This window comes from Chiloscyllium punctatum, chromosome 44 (genome assembly GCF_047496795.1).
Source record: "Chiloscyllium punctatum isolate Juve2018m chromosome 44, sChiPun1.3, whole genome shotgun sequence".
NCBI classification, from domain to species: domain Eukaryota; kingdom Metazoa; phylum Chordata; class Chondrichthyes; order Orectolobiformes; family Hemiscylliidae; genus Chiloscyllium; species Chiloscyllium punctatum.
The window spans coordinates 47,603,229-47,629,021 of record NC_092782.1 but is presented as its reverse complement, the minus strand read 5'-3'; the positions used below and the strand labels follow the sequence as shown (position 1 = coordinate 47,629,021).

The following is a 25,793-nucleotide window of genomic DNA, read 5'->3' as shown; positions in this document are numbered from 1 at the left end:
GGTTAAAAAAAAATCCCATCTTCCCCACTAGACGATGTGAAAGACCCAGTGATAGCTGAAGCATTTTTAATAAAAAATCTATTTGAAGTAGAAATTAGAGACCTTTTTGCCACCTTAAAACGTTGTTACAAATCGATCATCTGGACATTTTACCACCATTCTTGCTGCATGTAGATAAGCTGTAGCATTTTCAACATTTCAAGAATGACAAATCAAAGTAGTTTGGAACAGGGGTCATAAAAAGGTGCTATATTAAAAAAATGCAATCCTATTTTCTTCACGCATTCTTCACCAACTTAAATTGACTCAGATTACACAATGCAGTTATTAAAATTTCCCAAATCGACATTACCACAACTTAAAGTTTCTTGTAGCTACATCTCATCCCATTGGGGCTTTAACAAACTCCAATCAGAGTTAAAATAGCTTGCGCATGTCACACACAGATCATTACAAAGCCAGCAGCTATATGAACATGGCTGCTATGAGAGCAGATCAGAGTCTCTGAACCCTGTGATGAGTAACTCACTTCCTTGCTCTGCAAAGCTTGACCAAAAAAAGTGACAAGTCAGAGTGATGGAACATTCCCCACTTGCCTGGATGAGTGCAGCTCCAAACATCACAAGCAGCTTGACGTATCCAGGATAAAGCAGCCCGTTTAATTGGCATCACATCCACTCCCTTCAGTCACAGCAATGTGTACAATCTAAGATTCACTGCAGAAATTCACCCATGACCCTAAGACATCATCTCCGAAACATACGACCAGTACTAGCTGGAAGGACAAGGGCAGCAGATACCTGGATCACTACCACCTGCAAAATTTACCCTCTTAAGCTATTCACCATGCTGACTTGGAAATATATTGCTTTTTTTTTTCATAGTAACTGGATCAAACTCCTGGAATTCCCTGATTAATGGTATTGCTGATGTACTTCCAGCACAGAATGCAGCAGCTCACCACTACCTTCAAGGCCAACTGGGGAAGGGTAAGAATTGCTCGCCCAGTTAGTGATGCCCACATTCCAATATGGAAAAGTAAAATATAGAATACTGTATTTCAACACAGTCAGCACCCAGGAGCAATATTTAGTGCACCCATTTAGTGACACTGACTGGTCAGGATCATTTCTGCAAATCTGGTCTCCCTATCAGGAGGATGCTGTGAAACTTGAAAGGGTTCAGAAAAAGACAAGGATGTTGCCAGGGTTGGAAGGTTTGAGCTAAAGGGGGAGGCTGAATAGGCTGGGGCTGTTTTCCCTGGAGTGTCAGAGGTTGAGGGGTGACCTTATACAGGCTTATAAAGGTCATGAGGGGCATGGATAGAGTGAGGGAGTCCAGAACTAGAGGGCATAGGTTTCAAGTGCAAGGGGAAAGATTTGAAAAGGGACCTAAAAAGGGCAATTCTTTCATGCACAGGGTGGTGTGGGTATGGAAGTGAGCTGCCAGAGGAAGTGGAGGAGGTTGGTAAAATTACAATATTTATTACAATATTATGGCAACCTAGGCAGGCTCAGCTGAGACACCATCTAACTAGCACAGTTAATGGATCAAAAACCAGAAACAAGAGATCCTAGCTTTTACTGCACCTCAAAATGATAACCAGAACAACTGGGCCAGGGATTGCACTTGGATTCTGGATGGTTGCTTCAGGGAACATTCCTGCAACACGCTCACTAACCCCATGGCCCTGTGGCCAACCACTTCAATTCCCCCTCACAGTCTGCCAAGAACAAGCCAGTCTTGGCTCTCCTCCATCAAATCAAAACCATCCACCAATGCCTCCTCTTCCACCTTGGCACCCTTTAACCACACGGTATCAACAGACTTCATTAGCTTCCAAGTCTCCCCTCCCCCACCTCATCCCAGATCCAACCCTCCAACTCAGCACTGCCCTCTTGTCCTGTCCATCTTCCCCGCCACCTACCACTCATCCCCCTTCCCCATCACATTCCTGATGAAGGTCTTGTGCCTAAAATGTCAACTCTCCTGCTTCTCGCATGCTGCCTGACCTGCTGTTTTTCTAGTGCCATCTTTGACTCCTCTTGATGGTTTGTATGGTTCAGCTCATTTGCTGAATGTTAACAAGTTTCAAGTGAAGCTTTGATTAAAAAAAGTTGGTCCATACCCCACTGAAATGACAGTCACTGCACTCAAAGGGACCAGATCCATTCTGTGTTGAGTTGGTGCAACCTTGACATATTAGACTTCCATAGGCTTTGGCAAAGAGTGTTGGTGCAAACACACCTACAAGAAAAAAGGAACAAAGCAGATCTGCAAACTTGAAAATCTATTGGGTGAGACTGAACAGCAGCACAGATTGGTGAGAGATTTGAGATTTTGAGAAGTAGGTGCTCTTTTGCTTCCTCTAACTTTCCTACCCTGTGGAGATCAGTTCTTACTCCTCTACAGGGGAAGCTAGCTAAATCGGAGAGAGTATCCAGATAGCAGCTCGAGTTTATTCTATTCAAAGTTTAAAGTTAGTGGCAAACCTAAAGAGTTATTTCTGATTTTTATTGAGTATTAATTGAAAACACACCAAGATGACAGGGAAGGTGATTAGTCACAGCTGGAACACAGGGGTTTCTGGATGCCAGTGTGACCCTGAACAAACATTTATGCACGTGCTGACAGCTCAGAAACAGCTAGGGCACTGTGCTGCAGATGTTGGAGGGAGTAGGAAGGGGGAAAAGTTACTTGCATGTTTCATACCAGGAAGCAATCACATCCTCTAATATAGGATCTTCTGGTTTGATCAGTGTTGAAAGACAGGAGCATATGGCGACAGCTTAGGCAGGGAAAGAAACCCAAAGGGCAGGAGAGCAGAGCCTTAAAAATTGTCTAACAGGTTTGGACAGTTTTCAGCTTGCTCAGATTAAAAGAGGTTGCAGGGCAACTAATCAGAGTGTGAAACAAGTGAATGTAGTGGTAGTAGGGGACACTACAGCAGGATGGATTGACATTTCATTGCAAAGAACAAGAATCCAAATGGACATATTGGCTCTGACAGATGTACTGTACTTGGTAGACAACGAACTTGCAATGTGACGAGGATAGCCAGTAATTGTGGCCATATTTATACCAACAACATAGGCAGGGTAAAGAGGTTCTGCATAATCAGTATGCAAAGCTGAGCATTAAATTAAGCAGAAGTTCAGATTATTACATGAACCACATGCAAATAGGTTAGAGAAATGAATGCACGGTTGAAAGACTGGTGAAGTAGAAGTGGGTTTTGGTTCATGGGGTACTGGCATTAGTAATAGGGAAGTGGGGACTGTAGTCTTGGCATGGGGATGTACAGCATCTGATGCTGCAGTATTATAATAAGCCATTAATGAAGAAGTCGTCAAGGAATTTTAAACCCAAAACAAACAAAAAAGGCAAGGGACCAAATAAGGGGAAAAATGTGGTCAAAACAACAGTTACAGACAAGGCAAGAGAACGGTATTAACATAGGAAATGACTGTGACAGGAAGGGCTAGAGGGAATACTAAATTAACAGAAATAGATGAGGTGATGATAAAATTCACTCACAAAAGGAAGGCAAACTAGAAAGATCTGAATCCAAAATCATATAGCACAAATAGAAATAAGACTGATCTATATCCATTATGTTGATATGGCTAGAGAATGACAGATTGGGCCCTGAATGTTGAAAAGGGGTCATTTCAGAAATGCATTGCTGAACAGAAATAGTGAGGCTGTTGCAGGGTTTATATCCTGAAATACAAACATAGAACATTTGGCATTTGTCCCTCATCACCTACCTCCCACTGATATGAACAACAATGCTGAACTAACACCAGCTGACCGGCTATTGAACCTCTGTTCCTGATGCTTGCATCCTCCAATCACCATGGATATACCCTAGTTGACAAAACAGTTCATTAATTTCTGATTTTGATAAACTGGGCCACAAAAATATGGATTGACAAAACTATCATTTCTAGACTTTATTTTTAAACTGGGCAGGTGCAAAAAACTCCCCACTGTTTGAAGAATTATTCAGTCCACATTCCAAATATCTACTTCAAGTACAGTGTTGATATACTTTAAAGTCTCAAGCTCCACAATCAAGTCTCATTATGGTCTTGAGCACAACCAAAAAAGGACACAAGCTGAAACTCCTGTGCAGTACAGAGGAAGGTGTTTTGCACTTACAAATGCATTTGGAGTGACACAGCAGGGAGAAATTCTGGCCCACTCTGAGGGAGTTGCCAAAATGACAACTTACCGGGATAAAGAGGACACATCCTAACAAGGTTCCAGTCAGAGCACTTTTCACAACTTCTTCATAGCATTTGTTTCCTTTATGGCTGCCTTTGATCAGAGCAGTTATGTAGAAGGTTAACTCAGTGATTGAACCAAATGTAGCATTTACCACTGCACCAACTGCAAAGTTACTCTGAGCTGAAATACTAAAAACAGAACATTTTTTAAATTAGTACATACGCTAGAAAATTTTGAATAGAAAAATGACCAAAACCTTTCTGCCTACTTAAGGCAGAGCTGGTTACTGTACATAAAATTACAAAAAAATGATTCAGTGTTTGTTTGCATTATAGAGATCTGGGAGGTACAACAGTGATGACATGACATAGCTAGGAAAGTTATGAACAAAAACTGTAGAATCCATTGTTACACAGCTAATAATAGGACATTTAGAAAATTATAATCCAGAGTCAACATGGCTTTATGAAAAAGAGTGTTAATATAATGACAAATTATATTTCCTTGAAGATACAAGCAGAGAGAAAAAGAAAGAGAAACAGTAGATCTAGTGCATTCGGATTTCCAAAGGAAAACAAATGAAATTAAATATCACACAAAAAGGTTATTTCACAAAAGCTCATGGTATCGGAGTGGATAGTCAATTCTCTCTCGCCACACTAATGAAACCAGAAACAAAACCAGGATAAAACTGGTCATTAAAATTACAATTTGCCAAATGAGGAATATCATAGATCAGTGCTCAACTCAAATACTTAATATACATTAACTTATGTATAATAAAAGCTTTTTTAGGTATGTCCAAGGCAAAAAAATGGTTAGGACAAAAATTGGGCCCTTGAAGACAGAAACAGGGGAATATATTACTGGGAACAAAGAAATGGCAGAGGAATTAAATGGGTACTTCAGATCTGTGTTCACTGGGGAAGACACAAGCAATCTCCCTGAGGTAACAGTGGCTGAAGGACCTGAACTTAAGGGAATTTATATTTGCCAGGATTTGGTGTTGGAGAGACTGTTGGGTCTGAAGGTTGATAAGTCTCCGGGACCTGATGGCCTGCATCCCAGGGTACTGAAGGAGGTGGCTCGGGAAATCGTGGATGCGCTGGTGATTATTTTCCAGAGTTCAATAGAATCGGGGTCGGTTCCTGAGGATTGGAGGGCGGCTAATGTTGTGCCACTTTTTAAGAAGGGTGGGCAGGAGAAAGCAGGAAATTATAGACCAGTTAGTCTGACCTCAGTGGTGGGAAAGATGCTGGAGTCTATTATAAAGGATGAAATTACGGCACATCTGGATAATAGTAACAGGATAGGACAGAGTCAGCATGGATTTATGAAGGGGAAATCATGCTTGACTAATCTTCTTGAATTTTTTGAGGATGTAACTCGGAAGATGGACGAGGGAGATCCAGTGGATGTAGTGTACCTGGACTTTCAGAAAGCTTTTGATAAAGTCCCACACAAGAGGTTAGTGAGTAAAATTAGGGCGCACGGTATTGGGGGCAAAGTACTAGATTGGATAGAGAATTGGTTGGCTAATAGGAAACAAAGGGTAGTGATTAACGGTTCCATTTCGGAATGGCAGGCAGTGACCAGTGGGGTACCACAGGGATCCGTGCTGGGACCGCAGCTTTTTACAATATATGTAAATGATATAGAAGATGGTATCAGCAATAACATCAGCAAATTTGCTGATGATACAAAGCTGGGTGGTAGGGTGAAATGTGATGAGGATGTTAGGAGATTACAGGGTGACCTGGACAAGTTAGGTGAGTGGGCAGATGCAGTTTAATGTGGATAAATGTCTGGTTATCCACTTTGGTGGCAAGAACAGGAAGGCAGATTACTACTTCAATGGTATCAAATTAGGTAAAGGGGCTGTTCAGAGAGATCTGGGTGTTCTTGTCCACCAGTCAATGAAGGCAAGCATGCAGGTACAGCAGGTCGTGAAGAAGGCTAATAGCATGCTGGCCTTCATAACAAGAGGAATTGAGTATAGAAGCAAAGAGGTGCTTCTGCAGCTGTACAGGGCCCTGGTGAGACCACACCTGGAGTACTGTGTACAGTTCTGGTCTCCAAATTTGAGGAAAGACATTCTGGCTATTGAGGGAGTGCAGCGTAGGTTCACGAGGTCAATTCCTGGAATGGCAGGATTGCTTTACACGGAAAGACTGAAGCGACTGGGCTTGTATACCCTTGAGTTTAGAAGACTGAGAGGGGATCTGATTGAAACGTATAGGATTATGAAAGGATTGGACACTCTGGCAGGAGGAAACATATTTCCGCTGATGGGGGAGTGCCGAACCAGAGGACACAACTTAAAAATACGGGGTAGACCATTTAGGACAGCGATGAGGAGAAACTACTTCACCCAGAGAGTGTGGCTGTGTGGAATGCTTTGGGCCCAGTCTCTGGATTCATTTAAGAAAGAATTGGATAGAGCTCTTAAAGATAGTGGAGTCAAGGGTTATGGAGATAAGGCTGGAACAGGATACTGATTGGGAATGATCAGCCATGATCATATTGAATGGCGGTGCAGGCTCGAAGGGCTGAATGGCCTACTCCTGCATCTATTGTCTATTGAATGTTCTGTAGCCAAATTTCACATGAAGGTAAATAAGAAAACAAGTTGTAAGAACAGTCTATAAGGGGATAGTTAGGCATGTTAAATGAACAAAAACAAAAAATTAAAATATAAAAAAAAACAGGCTAATGGGCTATAGTGTAGAATGATGGAATCTCAGTGGCAGATCGCATATTAAGTTATCTTAACTCACCAGCTCCTACATTCACTAATTCAGGTTCATGTTCATTCATAACCCTTTACTAACCTATTATTTATTACAATATGGTTTTATTCATTCATAAAACTGCAGTTGTGTAGTATATTTTATTACAAGATAGATAAAATTAAAACAATCCTTTCTAATTAAAACCACCCTTTCAACCATTACTGCTTTTTCACACTTTCAATTCTTATCAGCCGTTACTACAAGCAGTATTTAGGCCTATTTACCTCTGAATAGGTATAGCGTACAGAACATCCTCACATCTCCACAAAAAAAATTATATTAATCAATCCTTACCAACTGTCTTGGACTTGAATAGATTACAGAACACTAAACATTTTCCCCAATTAGTACGTATTTGTTAAATAACATAAGGGACAGCAGTCCAGTTAAAAGAAACGGTCAAGACAGTGCTTATATGAAATTGCATGAATGAATTGAAACTCACTAAATTATAAGCAAATCTCAAATCAGCTGCAATAATCAGTTTAATATCCTTTATTCTTTTAAGTACAGGTACAATTTCTAGCTTAGTAAATTCGAGTAAAGAATATACGACTTGTATGCTCTAACTTAAGACAAAGAGGACTAACACCTCTCTGCAAGCAGACCAAACAGCTACTCCCTTGAGGAGAAGCAGCAGCACTTAGCATATTTTAACCCATCTCCCAGGGCAGAAACCCCTCAAACCTTTGTTTTATCTATAGTATACAGTGTAACACCATAGTAATGGAATTTTAAAATACAAGAACTGCGTATAAGAAGGGACTGTTGTAAGAACCGTATTTCAAGATTCTATTGCCACGTCGAACCTGTGCTACTTGAGGGAGCTGAATAAAAAGAGGCTATCATTTGGCCACAAACCCATACTACTTTGGTAGGAAGAATAGAAAAGAGCAACAAAATTTAAACAGACTGCAGAATGCAACATTACTGATGTACAAGGACGCCCTTACCAATGAGTCAAAGTCAGCACACCAAATAATTAGAAAGGCAAATGGAATGCAAACCTTGCTTGGAAAGGAGATTGTTATAAGCAAGGAGGTCTTGCTACGACTGTACTGAGGCATTGGTGAGACCACCAAGATTACAGCACACTTTTAGCCTCCTTTTAAAAAAGGTTTACTTGCATGGAGGTAGTTCAGAGAAGGCTTTAGTTTTCCCCCCCCCCCCCCTCCCCCCCACAAGACAGTCAGCAAATGGAGGAAAAGTTACGTTTAGACATTCAGAACAGGACTCAATCCTATTGGATAAGATTGAAGGGATTTGATGGGTTGTTGCTGACAGGATGTTTCTTCTCGTGGAGAGATCGGAAACCAAGAGGTGATTTTGTTGATAAAGGGGTGATTAATTTAAGAGGCAGACGAAGAAGGATTTCTTTAGCACTGTTAATCTCTGAAGTTCTTTTCCTCAGCAAAACAGCAAAGACTGAAATCTAATTAGAGTCAAGGCAGAGTTAGACTTCTGATTGACAAAAGGGAGTCAAGGGATACATGAGGCAGGCAGGAAGAGAGCAAGCTAAGGGCACAATCAGCCAAGATTGAAATAGTGGAACAGGCACAAAAACCTAGACTAGTTTGTATTCACGGTATTATGGAAATGTCACCGATAGTGCTTTTGTGAAAAGTCTATCGGATAGAATTCTATCCAACTGTGATCTACTCTGCTCTTTAAGTAATGAAACAAAATGCTAGAACAGATGCAGAGGACAGATTTACAAGAATGACACCAGAACAGCAACATGAGATCCATCAGAAAAAGGCTGAACCATCTGGGCTCTTGTACCAGAGAAAAGAAAAAAAAAGTGAAAAAAAAAAGGATGAACATGAAGGCAGGAGCGGTGAACCAACATAGGCTCAGCGGAACCCAACAGGATGGACATTTAGAGCAAATAACCAGCTTCTGTGTTGTAAATTCTATGTAACCTCCAGAACTTCCAACAGGTCTCACTGCATAAATGAGCAATACATAGCAAAAGAAGTGGAAAAACGAAGTCAACATTATTTCAATGCAAGGGACCTAACAGGGAAGGCAAATGAACTCAATGCATGGTTAGGAACATGGAACTGGGAGATCCTAGCAATTACAGAAACATGGCTCAGGGATGGGCAGGACTGGCAGCTTAAGTGTTCCAGGATACAAATGCTACAACAAAGATAGAAAGAGAGGCAAGAGAGGAGGGGGAGTGGCATTTTTGATAAGGGATAGCATTACAGCTGTGAAGGAGATATTCCTGGAAATACATCCAGGGAAGTTATTTGGGTGGAACTGAGAAATAAGAAAGGGATGATCACCTTATTAGGATTGTATTTAGATCCCCTAATAAGAGGGAAATTGAGAAACAAACTTGCAAGGAGATCTCAGCTATTGTAAGAATAGTAGGGTGGTTATGGTAGGGGATTTTAACTTTCCAAACACAGGCTGGGACTGCCATAGTGTTAAAGGTTTAGATGGAGAGGAATTTCTTAAGTGCGTACAAGAATTTTCTGATTCAGTATGTGGATGTACCTACTAGAGAAGGTGCAAAACTTGACCTACTCTAGGGAAATAAGACAGGGCAGGTGACTGAGATGTCAGTGGGGGAGCATTTTGGGGCCAGCGACCATAATTCTATTCGTTTTAAAATAGTGATGGAAAAGGATAGAACAGATCTAAAAGTTGAAGTTCTAAATTGGAGAAAGGCCAATTTTGACGGTATTAAGCAAGAACTTTCAAAAGCTGATTGGAGGCAGATGTTCGCAGGTAAAGGGACGGCTGGAAAATGGGAAGCCTTCAGAAATGAGATAACAAGAATCCAGAGAAAATATATTCCTGTCAGGGTGAAAAGGGAAGGCTGGTAGGTATCGGGAATGCTGGATGACTAAAGAAATTGAGGGTTTGGTTAAGATAAAGAAGGAAGCATATGTCAGGTATAGACAGTATAGATTCGAGTGAACCCTTAGAAGAGTATAAAGGAAGTAGGCGTATACTTAAAAAGGGAAATCAGGATGGCAAAAAAGGGGACATGAGATAGCTTTGGCAAATAGAATTATGGAGAATCAAGAGTTTTTAGAAATATATTAAGGACAAAAAAGGGTAACTAGGGAGAGAATAGGACCCCTCAAAGATGAGCAAGGCAGCCTTTGTGTGGAGCCACAGAAAATGGGGGAGATACTAAGGGAATATTTTGCATCAGTATTGACTGTGGCAAAGGATATGGAAGATATAGACTGTAGGGAAATAGATGGCGACATCTTGCAAAATGTCCAGATTACAGACGAGGAAGTGCTGGATGTCTTGAAACGGATAAAGGTGGATAAATCCCCAGGACCTGATCAGATGTATCCTAGAACTCTGTAGGAAGCTAGAGAAGTGATTGCTGGGCCTCTTGCTGAGATATTTGTATCATCGATAGTCACAGGTGAGGTGCCAGAAGACTGGAGGTTGGCAAATGTGATGCCACTGTTTAAGAAGGGCAGTAGGGGATCCAAGATGGCGGCAACTCAGCAAGTCTGAGTCTATAGTGCTCCTCCCAAGACCTAGGCAAAGTGGGTCACCCTCCCCCACCACACCCACCAAAATCAATTAAAAATAGCTTTTACTTAATAGAATAGTGGTTTAGTACTAAATTTATACAGTTCAGTCTCCTGTAAAAATGACTGGGAGAAAGGAGCCAGCAGTTCTCAGCAAGAAGAGCCCCTCCCCCCACAGCTGCAGCAGAGGCATCCGCAGCTGCCCTGGGAGACTTACCTATGGTGGCAAGCCTCGCGGAAATAATCTCCAAACTTGATGCGAAAATCGATGCTTTCGTTGAAGAGTCCTGAAGTCAGTGGAATGCATTCTTGGCCGCGCTACAAAAGCACGGCCGAGACATCGAAGAAATTGAATGCAGAGTCAGAGGGGCGGAGCTAAAGGCTGCGACCTCCGAGGCCATTGCAGAATCGGCCGTGGATCAGGTCCAGACTCTCGAGCAGCAAGTCCGGACCTTAGAGAACCACATTGACGACATCGAGAAGCGAGGTTGTCGAAAAAATATTCGTTTGCTGGGCCTTCCCAAACGGGAAGAAGGAGGCCAGCTTACAAAGGTTCCTTGAACAGTGGCTTCCGTAGTTATTGAATCCGAAAGGTTGGATCAGGCCAGGTAAGGGTAGAATGGGCCTACCGGGTCACAATACGCGGGCCCGGCTCGAACCAGCGCCCCCGCCCGGTCCTGTTCCGGCTACAGAGCTATAAGGTGAGGCAGATGCTCTTGGAAGCCTCCAGAAATCTTCGGAAAGATCCCAAAGTCAGGACTTATAAAGGATCCAAGATTATGTTATTTCAGGACTTTTCCCCAGCTTTGGTCTGAGAGGGGAAGGCGTTTGATGAAGCAAAGTAGTGTTTAAGGGATTTAAACATTCAAAAATCCTTGCGCTACCCAGCTATATTACGCTTTAGCTATGAAGGGTCACCGGAGAAAGTCAAGGAACTTTTGGACTCTCAGACAAATAAGAGTTAATTGATGTTGTTTTGCCCTACTCCCACCCCAGTTTACCCCCCTTTTTCTTCCTTTCATTATCTTACTGTTTAATATTAATCTCCTGGGGGGTGGGAAGGAGGGTTTATTTATTCATCCTTTACTTAGCGATTTCCTTTCTCCACGCCCCCCCCCCCCCCCCCCCCCCACCTTTAACTAGACCCCGTACCCTAAATAATGTAGATGGGGGGGGAAAATGGTGAAGGGAAGGTGGGGGAAAAAAGAGATACGGTATCACTGATTTCTACTTCAGTAGTATACTTGAATTTTCCTTATCCCATCGTGGGGTGCCTGGGTCAAGGGTGGAGCACTGGTTGGGAGAGGTTATGATGGGTTTTTTGGAAAGGAAGTGATGCCCCCTGGGAATAAGGGGGAAGATCTCCATTTAAAACACGTTTTATACTTTAACTATTTAGAAATAGGTTTTTTATTATATTGATCTGAATGTACTAAAGAGCTTTTATTTTTGTGAATTTTATATGCTCGGGACGTTTTGGATAAATACGGGTTTTGTTGTGATCTGATGTTAACACATTCCAAGCATGTATATCACCGCTCAATTTACGCGTTATCCACTGGATTTTATTTTCTCTCTTGAATAATGTAAGAATTTTAATGATACACTCTGGTTAGTTGTAAGTTACATGAGTAGTTAGTTGAGTTTTGTCTTTTTTTCCCTTGGTATTTGTTTTCTTGTTTGATAGATTTTGATTATCATTTATTTAATATTTAACTGTATATCAATGTTTATACTTGGGTCTTTTTTTTAAGTTTTCTTTTGTAAACTTGTTAAAACATGTTAAAATTTTCAATAAAAATATCTAAAAAAAAAGGGCAGTAAAGACAAGCCAGGGAACTATAGACCAGTGAGCCTGACCTCAGTGGTATATTTGGTGGGCAAGTTGTTGGAGGGAATCTGGAGGGACAGGATGTACATTTATTTGGAAAGACAAGGACTGACTAGAGATAGTCAACATGGCTATCATGTCTCACAAACTTGATTGAGTTTTTTGAAGTAACAAAGAAGATCAATGAGGGCAGAGTAGTAGATGTGATCTATATGGACTTCAGTAAGGCATTCGACAAGGTTCCCCATGGGAGATTGATTAGCAAGGTTAGATCTCATGGAATACAGGGAGAACTAGCCATTTGGATACAGAACTGGCTCAAAAGGTAGAAGACAGAGGGTGGTGGTGGTGGAGGGTTGTTTTTCCACATTGGAGGCCTGTGACCAGATAGTTGCTGGGTCCTCTACTTTTTGTCATTTATGTAAGTGATTTGGATGCGAGCATAAGAGGTATAGTTAGTAAGTTTGCAGATGACACCAAAATTGGAGGTGTAGTGGACAGCAAAGAAGGTTACCTCAGATTACAACAGGATCTGGACCAGATAGGCCAATGGGCTGAGAAGAGGCAGATGGAGTTTAATTCAGATAAATGTGAAGTTCTGCATTTTGGGAAAACAAATCTTAGCAGGACTTATACACTTAATGGGAAGGTCCTCGGGAATGTTGGTGAACAAAGAGACCTTGGAGTACAGGTTCATAGCTCTTGAAAGTGGAGTCGCAGGTAGATAGGATAGTGAAGGCGGTGTTTGGTATGCTTTCCTTTATTGGCCAGAGTATTGAGTACAGGAGTTGGGAGGTTATGTTGCGGCTGTACAGGACATTGGTTAGGCCACTGTTGGAATATTGCGTGCAGTTCTGGTCTCGTTCCTATCAGAAAGACGTTGTGAAACTTGAAGAGGTTCAAAAAAGATTTACAAGGATGTTGCCAGGGTTGGAGGATTTGAGCTATAGGGAGAGGCTGAACAGACTGGGGCTGTTTTCCCTGGAGCAGAGGTTGAGGAGTGATCTTATAGAGGTTTAAGAAATTATGGGGCATGGATAGGATAAATAGACAAAGTCTTTTCCCTGGGGTATGGGAGTCCAGAACTAGAGGGTTTAGGGTGAGAGGGGAAAGATATAAAAAGAGACCCAAGGGGCAACTTCTTCACGCAGAGGGTGGTACATGTATGGAATGAGCTGTCAGAGGATGTGGTGGAGGCTGGTACAATTGCAACATTTAAGAGACATTTGGATGGGTATAATGATTAGGAAGGGTTTGGAGGAATATGGGCCGGGTACTGGCAGGTGGGACATCTGGTCGGCATGGACGGGTTGGACCGAAGGGTCTGTTTCCATGCTATACATCTGACGCTAAGAGACCTGCTCGCTATAAAATGTACAGATGGAGAACTGGCCAAAATAAATAAATAGCCTGAGCAAACAAAGCAAGTAGCAGGGAAACTAATCAAGAGGGGAAAAATGATGGGTATTTGTTCCAAACAGTTGCACGAGCACAGATTTTAGGGATGTTGACACTACCCTAGAGACGCCATTGTTAGGAACAGGTATGGGAATCTGCAGTTTACAACTGATCATAGCATTATAAAAACCAGAGGGTGGTGAAAACAAATTCAACAGCAGCTTTAAAAGTGGATTGATAAATACTTGAAAATTGCAATCATGCAAGAAATATTCGGGGGGGGGGAAAGAAAGAGGGAAGAGGGAGTGGGTCTTCAGAAAGGACTTGCCACAGGCTTAATGTCAAGGAATCTCTTATCTGCACTATTCTAACATTTTATGTTACAGGAGGGGTGCACATGCATGGATGAAAACATCACTACTACTTCCACAGTGTTACAGGTGACGATTTCATTTAATACAATTTAAATATGGAAAGCTATTTTTATTGTGCTGAAAATCCAAAGTGCTCATCTTGATGGACCTTGATCCTGAAGTTAGAACATAGAAAAGTACAGAACAGGCCCTTTGGCCCACAATGTTGTGCAGAGATTTAATCCCAATGTAAAATATAATAAACTTAACCTACGCACCCCTCAACTCACTACTATCCATGTCCAGCAGTTGCTCAAATGTCCCCAGTGACTCTGCTTCCACCACCACAGCTGGCAACACATTCCATGCATTCACAACTCTGCGTAAAGAACCTACCCCCGACGTCTCCTTTATACTTTCCTCCTAATATCTTCAAACTGAATTCTTGTACCAGTCCATCCTACCCTGGGGAAAGTCTCTGGCTGTTGACTCCATCTATTCCCCTCATTATTTTGTACACCTCGATCAGGTCTCCTCTCTTCCTCCTTCTCTCCAGGGGAGAAAGTCAGAGCTTATTCAACCTTTCATAATAAAAGGCAAGCCCTCCAGTCCAGGCGGCATCCTGGTAAACCTTCTTTGCACCCTCTCTAAAGCCTCTGTATATTTCCTATAGTAGGGTGACCAGAACTGGACACAATATTCCAAGTATGACCTCACCAGGGACTTGTAGAGCTGCAGCAAAACCTCAACTCTTAAACTCGATCCCCCTGTTAATGAAAGCCAAAACACCATATGCATTCTGAACAACCCTATCCACTTGGGTGGCAACTTAGAGATGTACTTGCACACCCAGATCCCTCTATACCTCCACACTGACAAGAATCCTGTCTTTTAATCCTATAATCAGCATTCGAGTTCGACCTTCCAAAATGCATCACTTCGTATTTATCCAGGTTGAACTCCATCTGCCATTTCTCAGCCCAGCTCTGCATCCTGTCTATGTTGCGCTGCAGCCAGCAATAGCCCGCTTTACTATCAACGACACCTCCAACCTTTGTGTCATCTGCAAATTTACTAACCCACCCCTCAACCTCCTCATCCAAGTCATTTATAAAAATGATGAAGAACAAAGCCCTGTGTTACCCCACTCAACACTGACCTCCAGGCAGAATACTTTCCCCATCTACAACCACATTCTGCCTTCTGTCAGCCAGCCAATTCTGAATCTGTTTGGCAAAGCTCCCTGTATCCCATACTTCATGACTTTATGAATGAGACTACCCTGAGGAACCCTATCAAATGCCTCGCTGAGGTCCATACACACCACACCTACTGCTCGACCAACCTGTCTTGACACCACCTCAAAAGAACTCAATAAGATGATTTGAGAGGCATGACATGCCCCTCACAAGGCCAAGCTGACTGTCTTTAATTACACTATGCTTTGCCAAATAGTCATAAATCCTATCCCTCAATTCTTTCTACAACTTTGCTGACCACAGACGAAAGACTGACTGGTCTGTAATTGCCAGGGATTTCCCTATTACCCTTCTCGAAGGGAGGAACATTTGCCTCCTTCCAATCCTCCAGAGAGTGAGGAGGCAAATATCCTCGCCAGTGGCTTAGCAACCTCCTTTCTCGCTTCCCAGAGCAGCCTAGGATAAATCTGGTCTGGCCCTGGACACTTATCTTAAATGTTTTCCAAAATTTCTAGCACATCAACTTCAATCTTGATCTGGTCAAGACTGTATCTCAGCTCCTCTAAGTTTTCATTTAGAAAAAGTTCCCTTTCCTTGGTGAAAAGGAAGCAAAAACACTCAGGCTTCCCCTACCTACTCAGACTCCACGCGCAAGTTCCCTCCACTATCCCTGATCATTCTCTTATTCCTCATGCAAGAGTAAAATGCCTTTGGGTTCTCCCTAATCCTTCTTGCCAAGCCTTTTTTGTGCCCCCTCCTGGCTGTCAGTCCAATTCGGAGCTCCTTTCTAGCTAGCCTGTAATCCTCTGAAGCTGTGCTAGATCCTTGCTTCCTCCACCTTACGTAAGCTGTCTTCTTCCTTATGACGAAAAGTTCCTCTGTTCTCGTCATCCAAGGTTCCTTAATCTCAACCCCTTCTTACTTGTCTCAGAGGAACAAATTTGTGCATCACTTGCAACAACTGCTCCTTAAATAGTCTCCACATGTCTGCTGTGCCCTCGGTGGAACAATTCCTCCCAGTCTACTTCCCAACTCCTGTCTGATAGTGTCAGAATTTCCTTTTCCCCAATTAAATATCTTCCCTCGATAACTGCTCCTTTCACTCTCCAAGGCTATGTTAAATGTGAGGCAGTTGTGATCACTTTCTCCAAAGTGCTCTCCCACTGCAAGATCTGACACCTGTCCTGGCTTATTGCACAGCAAATCCAAAATGGCCTCGCCCCTTGTCGGTCTGTCTACATACCGAGTAAGGAAACCCTCCTGAACACCTGACAAAAACAGCTCCATCCAAATCATCTGCACTTAGGAGGTTCCAGTCGATATTGGGAAAGTTAACATCACCCATAACAACCACCCTGCTACTGCTGCATTTTTCCAGAATCTGCCCGCCTATGAGATCTTCAAACTCTCTACTGCTATCAAGTGGTCTGTAGAAACCCCCCAAATGCGGTGGCTGTTCCCTTGCTGTTCAAACTTCCACCCATACTGACTTGGTAGACAAACCTTCAACAACCTTCGTTTCTGTAGCTGTGATACACTGATTAGCAATGCTACACCCCCTCTTTTTCCATCCTTCCTGTTCTTTCTAAACGTTTAAACCCTGGAATGTCAAGCAACCATTCCTGCCCCTGTGAAATCCATGTCTGTTATGGCCACAACATAGTAGCCCCAAACTTTTCAAAAGATACAAGTCCCATATGAAAATAAAGGCTTAACTTGCTAGTTTCCCCCCCCAACCCAAGAACATTTTTGCACTGTTAGAGAATTCATGGAATTGAGGAATGGGAGAGGACAAAGAAAAACTACTAGGAAGCCTATATTTTAGGGAATCAATACATGGAACAAAAATGGAATTCAGTCCCAACTTTGTGATCCACAATGCAAATGCTACTTAACACAAGCCAGCAAGCTTTGCAGATAGATTTAAAGTTCAGATCAAGAGGAAACCACTTACACCACATGACAGAACAAAAACAAACCAGGAGACGTATCTTTAAACCAGATCACCAAAAAAAAACAAAACGGCTTCCTCCCTCTCCCCTTTTAAAAAGTGAGCTGCAAGCAAAATTCCAGAATTAGAAAAAAAGCCACTTTACATTCTCTGGAACATGCACAAATGGTATCTGTATTTATTCTTTGAGGTTGAGGAAAAAGGTAAGGTTTTGCTTTTGACTCGATAAAGATTGAAAACTATTATTAAAAAAAGGAAGTAGCAACAGTAGAACACATTCTCTAGGGCAAAAGCAGCTTATTGGTAACACTCAGTAAGAAACAATATTGAAACAATATCTATCTCTGAAGGATGAGGCAGTGCACAAAACGCACATTTTTAAAAAAGTGTTCTCATCTCCATGTTTGTGCAACATTCCATCAATTATTCCATTCACACCTCCTACATTCTTCCAAATGAACCTCAAAAGCTCAAGGTACAGCACTTCATCCTTCAATTAGACACTTAACAGTGCAACAATTTTTTTTAACCAAAACTCATCAGCTGGTGAGGATTGTTCCCATTTACAACTATTTCCAAATACAAAAATGAAGGAGTGCTCACAACATTAGGTTTAAGACAAAAACAAATAAAGACCAAGTTAGAGGGGCTTATTCAGAGGCAGTAATGGAACTAGGGGAAATAAATTGAGAAATATTTCAAAACAGAAATATAACAATGAACATGGAAATGATGATCAGAGGCCAGGAGAAATATATTGTTTTTCAAAATAAACATGAAAACTAGAAATAGTTACAAAACATAATAAACATGGTCCAAAGCAAACAGGGAACAAAAAAAAGAATTTCTCTTTGCCTTCTGAATTTTAAGAAAGCATATTAGAAAATCCTAAAACCACACACTGCTTGATAACAAAGGGAAATTGTGTGTTCTATAAACTTAGTCCTTCAAAAATCTGAAGTGTGGAACAAAAAGGATTTCCAAAAAGACATTTCATTAAAAGAAAAAGGTGCCCCAAAAAGAAACTGCTCAAAAGCTTGTGCTCTGGGGGTCATAAGCATGCACAGAGGATTAACCAACAAAACAGGAAACTTGGATAAGTGAGTCACTTTCAGGTTAGCAAACTGTAACGAGAAGGGTGCCAAAGGTTTCAGTAATGGGGCTTCAGCCATTTATAAAATCTAATGTATATTAAATTTGGATTAGATACTAAGTATATTGTAGCTAACTTTATTTGATGACAAACAAAAAAGGTGGGTAAGCATGTTCGAGGATAGAGTCTACAAAGTGACAGACAAATTGAAAACAAATCTGGCAAATGGGAAGGAGAAAATGCGATCTTGTCCAATTTGACAAGAAAAACAGAAAATAACGACATATTTAATTTTTTTTTAAAAAGGGGGTTGTGGAGTGTTACAGTGCTGAGGTGTTGAGAAATTCAATTATATTTTCTGCATTGACTGTCATGCTGTAGCCATGTGACCTTTACCTCTGCTGCAAGTGCTGGTAAACTGACACCCAAAGCAGATAAGAATGGTGCTGCTGAAAAAAAGTGTGCAGATTTCCAGAGCTCTAAAGAAACTGCAAGGAATGTTTAAACAAAAGCAGTCTGCAATATTGAAACACTGGGAGAGTCAAAATGGCTGAAATGTTTTGATTTTCATAGCAGGGCATGGAACAATGTAACTGGAATTTATCTCACCCCTGACCCCACTCCACAAAAACTATAAATTAGCAAACAGAACAAATTTCCAATGGGCATATTAAAGTATTTTTGGGAGGCTGGTGGGATGTGGTGAAAGAGGAGGGAGGAGGAGAAAAGACATGCAGAAACATTGATTAATATGTTATCACATCAGGCACTTCGCTGAATCCTGCAAGTTTGGACAAAATAGGAAAAAGCTCAGATAGGACATCTTAGACATAAGAGATCCTGCTATGACTGTATATCTGAGAGGGGAGGAGATTTGCTCTCAAGAAAGCCATGTATCCTCAGCCCAACCATCTTTAGCTGCTTCAAATTACCTTTCCTCCATCACAACGCAAGGTCAGAATTAAACATGTGCAGTTACGTGAGCACGCCAATCACCATTCCCACTCCTCAGATACCAAAGCATTCATCATCCACAAACACTAAGACCTGGACATCATCCAGGCTAAGTGGCAAGTAATGTTTACACCACACAACAGCGTGTCAGAGGCTAGAATTTCTACGAGAAGTAACACCACTTCTCTCTCATGCCTGCGCACTTTCTACAAAAGTTCAAATCAATAGTATGATAGAACACTCCCTGCTTGCCTTAGTAAGTTCAGCTCCAACACAAAAGGCTTGACAACACCCAGGACAAAGCAAAGCAGTGTGTTTGATTAGCATACTGTCTACCTTCAACACAGATGGTAAACATCATTGTCCCTAACATACACTGCAGAAATTCACCAAAATAGCAGAAATATTAAAATTACTTCAATCTCAGAACTTCCCAACATGGCAGGCATGATATCAGATGATACAGACATTTAAGATTGGACAGGATTAAGAGTATTAAAATAGAAGAAATGTCTGGTAAACAGCTAGGGTGATTTCTGTATTTTACAAGTGATGGAACATGTTAAATTAAATTATAAGTTGCTGGGCAATATTAAAATGGTGGAAAAAGATTATGGAATCCCAAAACAGATCATAAAAATGCAAAAACTGAAAATAAAATAAAGTTATCACAGAGTTCCAAAAGAGCAAGTTATGCTCAACAATGCTATTGAAAGTTAGGAAAGAAAAGGTAGACAAGCCTAATAGTAATAAGAGTTTTCATAAGGCCTATGACAGATTACTACTTTGACTCAGGACCAAAAGATTGTTAAAACATGGAGACTTAGGAAACAAAATAGCAAATGGACAGCAAGTTATCAACAAAACTGACTGTAGGGATTAACAAAACCATTTGCAATCCAAATAATTACTGAAAACTAGTACTGGAATCTCTGAGTTATTCACTATTTACATTTAAAAAAGCTGAACTTAAATTCTTTAATAATTTGCAAAGACTGCCACATTGCTTAGTGGAGCTTACAATCAAAATCAATAAAATGAAGACTATTCAAGATAAACAAGTTAATTAACTCCAGAGCAAGGAAGCCCTTCAAACCCGTTCCATCATTCAGTAAGGTCATGGCTGGAGTGTTTGTATTCCAACTTCATATTCCTGTCAACCATAATCAATAATCTATACACCTTAGCCTTAAAAATACTTACAACCCCACCTTTCAACACCTATGAGGCAGTATATCAGAAATAAAGCTCTCAAAAAGAAAAAAATTCTCGTCTAGGAAAGGACAAATCAAAATTCTAGACTCACCCACAAGAGTAAACATCCTTTCCACATCCACACTGTTAAGACCATCCAAGATCTTACACTTCAATTAAATCACAATTCTCCCAAACTCTAGTAAAGACAGCACAGAAGATCTAATCTTTCCTCAAGGACATGGCACCAGCAGATTCCCAAGTGGCCCAAGTTGTAACCACCAGCCACAAAGGGCATCACAGTAAAGCATAAACTGATCCTTACCGTATTCACATCCTTTTCAGCAGAGATAAATGATCAGAGTGGATGTTGCCAGTGAAGCGTGCCTGGGAGTCCACTACAAACTCCATTAGCAAATGTGTTGATCAAAAAACCTAATTCTTAGGCAGATGTCCAATTGTGCCAGCTGTGTAGGCAACTAAATTTTCAAATACTCCTGCCAGTTACATTGGATTGCACAATCCATGATGGGTCTTTGAAGTTCTCAAAAACATTGAAAATGAAACTTATTCACAAGGTGTTGATGGGGCAATTAGTATGATGCATTGAACAAGTTAGACAAAGTGGTCTATGAGCAAAAACAAAATGCACTGATTTGGTTTGATAATTTGGGTGAAAAAAAAAGACTCCTGTGGATAAAATCAGTTAAGAACAGTGGATAAAACCAAAATGACCCATTTCTATGCTATAAGTGTTTTAGATGAAAAACAAAGTCCCACTTACCTGGCAATTGCCATCCCAATGTAATGAGACAAAGGAACAATGGCTATGACAGAAAGTGCAAATTTCACATGAGAGCTGGCATAGCGATTCTCTGTATCTCCATAACCCAACACCAGAGCAACTATTACTAGAGGTAGCAGATCTGAAGAATCAGTTAAAGAAATAATTGGAACAGGAAACCTCAGTCAGCAAATAGGCATAGAAGGATACTGCACTGACCAAATGCTCCTTCTCTTCTTGCCCACATCTTGCCTCCCACTAGTCACCAGATCCAAGGCTCTAAAACATTAGAAGTATTGAACAACATTTTCAATGTTGCAATCTTCATCCTGTAGGTTCATTTTTGGGGGGGGGGGGGGGGGGGGGGGAGGGAAGGGGGGCGGCTGTAGGTTCATTTGGGGGGGGGGGGGTGGAGAGGAGGAGGGGGAAGGCAGCTTCTCACTGTTTCCATTTGCTTGGAACTAATACCTTAGAGATATGGTTAAATTGGACTTATTGTGGCTTTTCATTAGTCATTGGGCACATGAGTATTCAGTTCACAAGGCATGCATGTGGATTTTAGCCAGTTCTGTGCATTTCTCAATAAAAATGATTAAACACTGCAATCATTGTGATTGAATTGCTTGAATGAATGGTCACAGATGTTTATTTGACAAATATATTTGAAGTATATTGTGTACACAAAGTCAAGCAAATGGCTCAACTGTGGTAACAACTTCACTCGCGGCAAGTCAGCAACTTCCATTCAATTTCCACTGATATGGAAACTCCACTCCAGGCATCTGTAGATTAGCGTTAAGTAGAAAGGCAGTGGGTTTCGTGTACAGCATTGCTAATTGCAGGTTAAAAATCAGTGAGATTTTCCTCGAGAAAAAGACATTTATGCTTCTATTACCCCTTTAAAACTGGGTCACAAAGCCACTTCAAAACATCTGAGATGGGAAATAGCCCAAAATCTTTGGACAACGAGAAAAAGTAAAAAGCCTAGAACAGGATTAATTCAAAGGGAAATTGGAAGAGTCAATAACTAACCAAAAAACCTTACTGTTACAATAGATAATGACTACTCTGCCTGCTGCTCTTTTTAGTTATGATTGCCTGCACTGAACCAAAGGATACTCACAGCAAATACATTAATGCCAACCACAGTATATTTGTAATAGTAGAAATTCATAGCATGGTAACAACAGAGGACCACTTCTCCATCCAGTGGAACTTCAGTCTGCAGCAAGGAGAGACACAGAAACAGCAAAATTAGTTTGCATAAATTCTTACATAGAAATGTTAAGATTTTATGAAAAGCATGCTCTGTTTCTTGGGAAAAAAGTAGTGCTCCCTGGCAGTCTGCTTTAAAGTGTCTAATTTTAAAGAACTATACCCAATTCTTAAGAAAGTTAACAGAAGAGTTGGAGTTTTATCAATTTCAGACAGTCACTACTTAAAATCCAAGACTTTTAGCCTGTTGCATATCATTACTGCTATAGTACAGGTATGGAAAGGGGATACACATACAATCTCCTGCATAACTAACAATTGGTAGATTTATACAAAAACAAGAGTCTCATCAAGTAGTCACGTAGCACTAGAATCTCAACAGCTTAAAAAAAATTGTCAGCAGTGGAAAACCTGACTCAAGTTCACAAATAAAAGTACAAAACTAGCTCTTTGGCATTTGCAAATCCTGTCTCATACCAGGCAGCTTGGTAATACCCTGAACAATAATAGCACAATGTTATCTCAATCAAAATCACCCTGTTATAAAGCTGGCAGATGGCTATCCTAGGAACGGTAGTAAAGGCACTTATCCCAAAAATCTGTAGTTAAACAGGGTCATAAATAATCCATGACTTTTATTTATATAAACGAGCAAAAGAAAATTCCAAATCTACACAATCCTTTGAACACAATTTTTTTAAAATCCAACTTTCACTTTTAGACTCTAGTTTTACACTCCCTCATTAGAAGCAATAGTTTCTCTGCATCTATCCAGTCTGTTTCTCTCAAGTTTTGAACTTCAATCAAGTCACCCTTTAGCTTTTTAAAATGACAAAATAATCTTCATTTGTGTTCCTTCTCCTCAATTAACCCTTTGAGTAGTTACAAAGCTTTTTTGACACAGCATTCCCAAGACTAGTATATCCTTCTAGTATGTGGTGCCTAGAACTGTTCACAATACTCCAGGTATTGTTTAACTATTACTTTGTATAGCCAAGAGACTACTTTAACCCCAATTATATTCTAACCATCTTCTCCATAAACAGAATATGTGCATAGATTTGAATAGTTTACTCACTATGCAAACAGATGATGAACAGGATGAGTCATATTCACCACCAAAAATAGTACATGGGATGAACTAGTAATATGAATGCTCAACATGAGGGAAGTTCTTCTCCACACTAGGCCCCAAAAAAACCTTTAGTATGGCAAAAAGTAAGAATGCATCCAACAGTCTGTCTCGTCCAACTTAGTTTGAATTTCACATGCAACTCAACAGGACAAACCTCACATTGCTAGAAATATTCTTTACCCTCTTGGGCTGTCTGATCTGCAGCTGTTCCGGAGGGATCAGTAGAACAACAGCAATAGCTCTGCCATTTAGCTTGGCTACTGGAATGGTGATAACCAGGATCCAGGCAATGAAGGAAGCCAGACCATGGACAAGCACAAGAGGCAGATACCCCAGAAGAAACCATAGATAGGTGCTAGGACGATGCTGGAAAGGAGATTGAAACAGGTTAATTCTCAAAAGAAAAAAAACACGATCTGAAACAAGTAGTAGGATGTTGTAAACATTTAGCAGTCTCCCTGAAATTAACATTTCAGGTCACTGACCTTTTGTCAAACTGACAATATTTTTGGTTTAGTGTTTAAAACTTCAGATATTCAGTATCAACAGTATTTTGTAATGATGCTTGATTCACCAACTGCTCTTCTAGGAATGCCTCCCTTGAAGGATTCTACTCAAAGCTCAAATGTTTCAACTTTAATAATCCAATTTACTTCTCAATGCCAATTTCAGAATTATCTCCCAATTTGAACAAAACATTTTGATATGAAAAAAAAATCTAAATTTTGTTCATACTTTAAACAACAGGAGACAAAAATGAATAGAGTGTAACGAGATTAGCTACTCCCCTACAATACCATTATGTTTCAATTACTGACCAAGGCCACCTGTATAAATTTCACTTTGGGCAAATGTCTGAAGCATTATGACTCAAAGAAAAAGTCTTCAGAGTCATCAGAACACATTCTGCCAACCTAACACTTCATTTTATCATGCAGTACCACAGGAAACACATCATTTTGAAGTGAGAAATTACAGTAACACGTCCAGAGACCTGAACACAGCTTGGTGTGTGACATCAGCTGAGCTGGGTTTCAAACAACACATTAAGGATGCAGATGGAATGACAGCAGCCGTTAACAAAGCCAGCGACACAAGAATATCAAGCAACACAATGTTCATTTAGGAGAAAGCAGCAAATAACCTGCCCTGTAACAAAGTAGGCATGATCATGGAATATTCAGGCAGAGAATGTTATACCAGTGATATGAAATCACTGCAGTTGCTAAAATGTAGAATTTATAGAATTTCTTAACCTCATGATGCAACTGACTGCCCTTTAGTTTGTTATCACTTTCCAAATGTGAACAGGCTGAAATGAACCTCTTTGGAAAGTCAAGCGAGCACAAGTCCACCTTTCCTTCATTTTCTGTTGGGAATATTGAACCACTTGAAGTATCAGATCAACATCCAATCTTAACAGCCCACTTTTAGGATTTAAATATCTTATGGAAGTTGACTTTCCTCTTTATTATTTCAATTCTACAATACATATTCAACATAGAAACTTACTTCTATAATAAATATTACTCCCCAGGGAGAGTAATAAAGTAAAAACGTTGACCAAGTTATCTATTGTACTGAAAAGCCAAATTTAAACAGCTAACATACCCAGTACTTAATTTCAGCAGAGGTGGTGTGTAACGAGGCATCCCCAATCCTTTCAGTAACACCGAGAAGGTTGGTTGTCTCCACCGCAGTTGCCTCAGGAATGTCTTCACCATGAAATCGAACACTGCTTTTCCTAGGATATAAGTATGGCTGGAAAGATCCAGTGGAATCATTTAGGTTCTGCATTAGACACACAAATGAACAATTCAAAGCAGAGTACTCCTGGTGGTATCACAACCTTCAAATCATTGTTTGCTAGTATCTACTGTGCATGATTCATGCCACAAGTAGTCACTATTTGAAAGATTATGGGAACTATCTAAGAATTTAAGAGCTACAGGTGGAAAAGAACAAGTTAAAGGCTGAATACTCATCAGCCCAAAGCTCTGGAACAATCCCAACCTGCAAGGGAAACATAACGGCCGATAATTTTCCATTGTTCAGGAAAGCTTGACAGCATTTTGAAAAAGTAGCTTTTAATGCAATATCGGGTTTCAACTCAGACTCTGGACTGTTCATACCTTGGTCTATAAAGTTTAGA

General features: G+C 40.7%; 1 protein-coding gene across 7 annotated transcripts in view; it reads right to left on the bottom strand.

Annotated features, from left to right (window-relative positions):
- Positions 1-25,793, bottom strand: part of cax1 (cation/H+ exchanger protein 1) — a 62,685-nt gene that overhangs the window by 14,097 nt on the left and 22,795 nt on the right. For 4 of the 7 annotated variants that reach the window (XM_072562851.1, XM_072562855.1, XM_072562858.1 and 1 more), the window contains 7 exons: positions 25,253-25,432; positions 23,801-24,007; positions 22,411-22,513; positions 21,292-21,433; positions 4,238-4,421; positions 3,771-3,870; positions 2,129-2,247 (listed from right to left, as the gene is read on the bottom strand). In XM_072562851.1, the coding sequence (XP_072418952.1) occupies positions 2,129-2,247; positions 3,771-3,870; positions 4,238-4,421; positions 21,292-21,433; positions 22,411-22,513; positions 23,801-24,007; positions 25,253-25,432 (1,035 nt within the window). The remainder of the gene's footprint in view (positions 1-2,128; positions 2,248-3,770; positions 3,871-4,237; positions 4,422-21,291; positions 21,434-22,410; positions 22,514-23,800; positions 24,008-25,252; positions 25,433-25,793) is intronic. The other 3 variants (XM_072562852.1, XM_072562853.1, XM_072562854.1) reach the window with 3 other exon arrangements.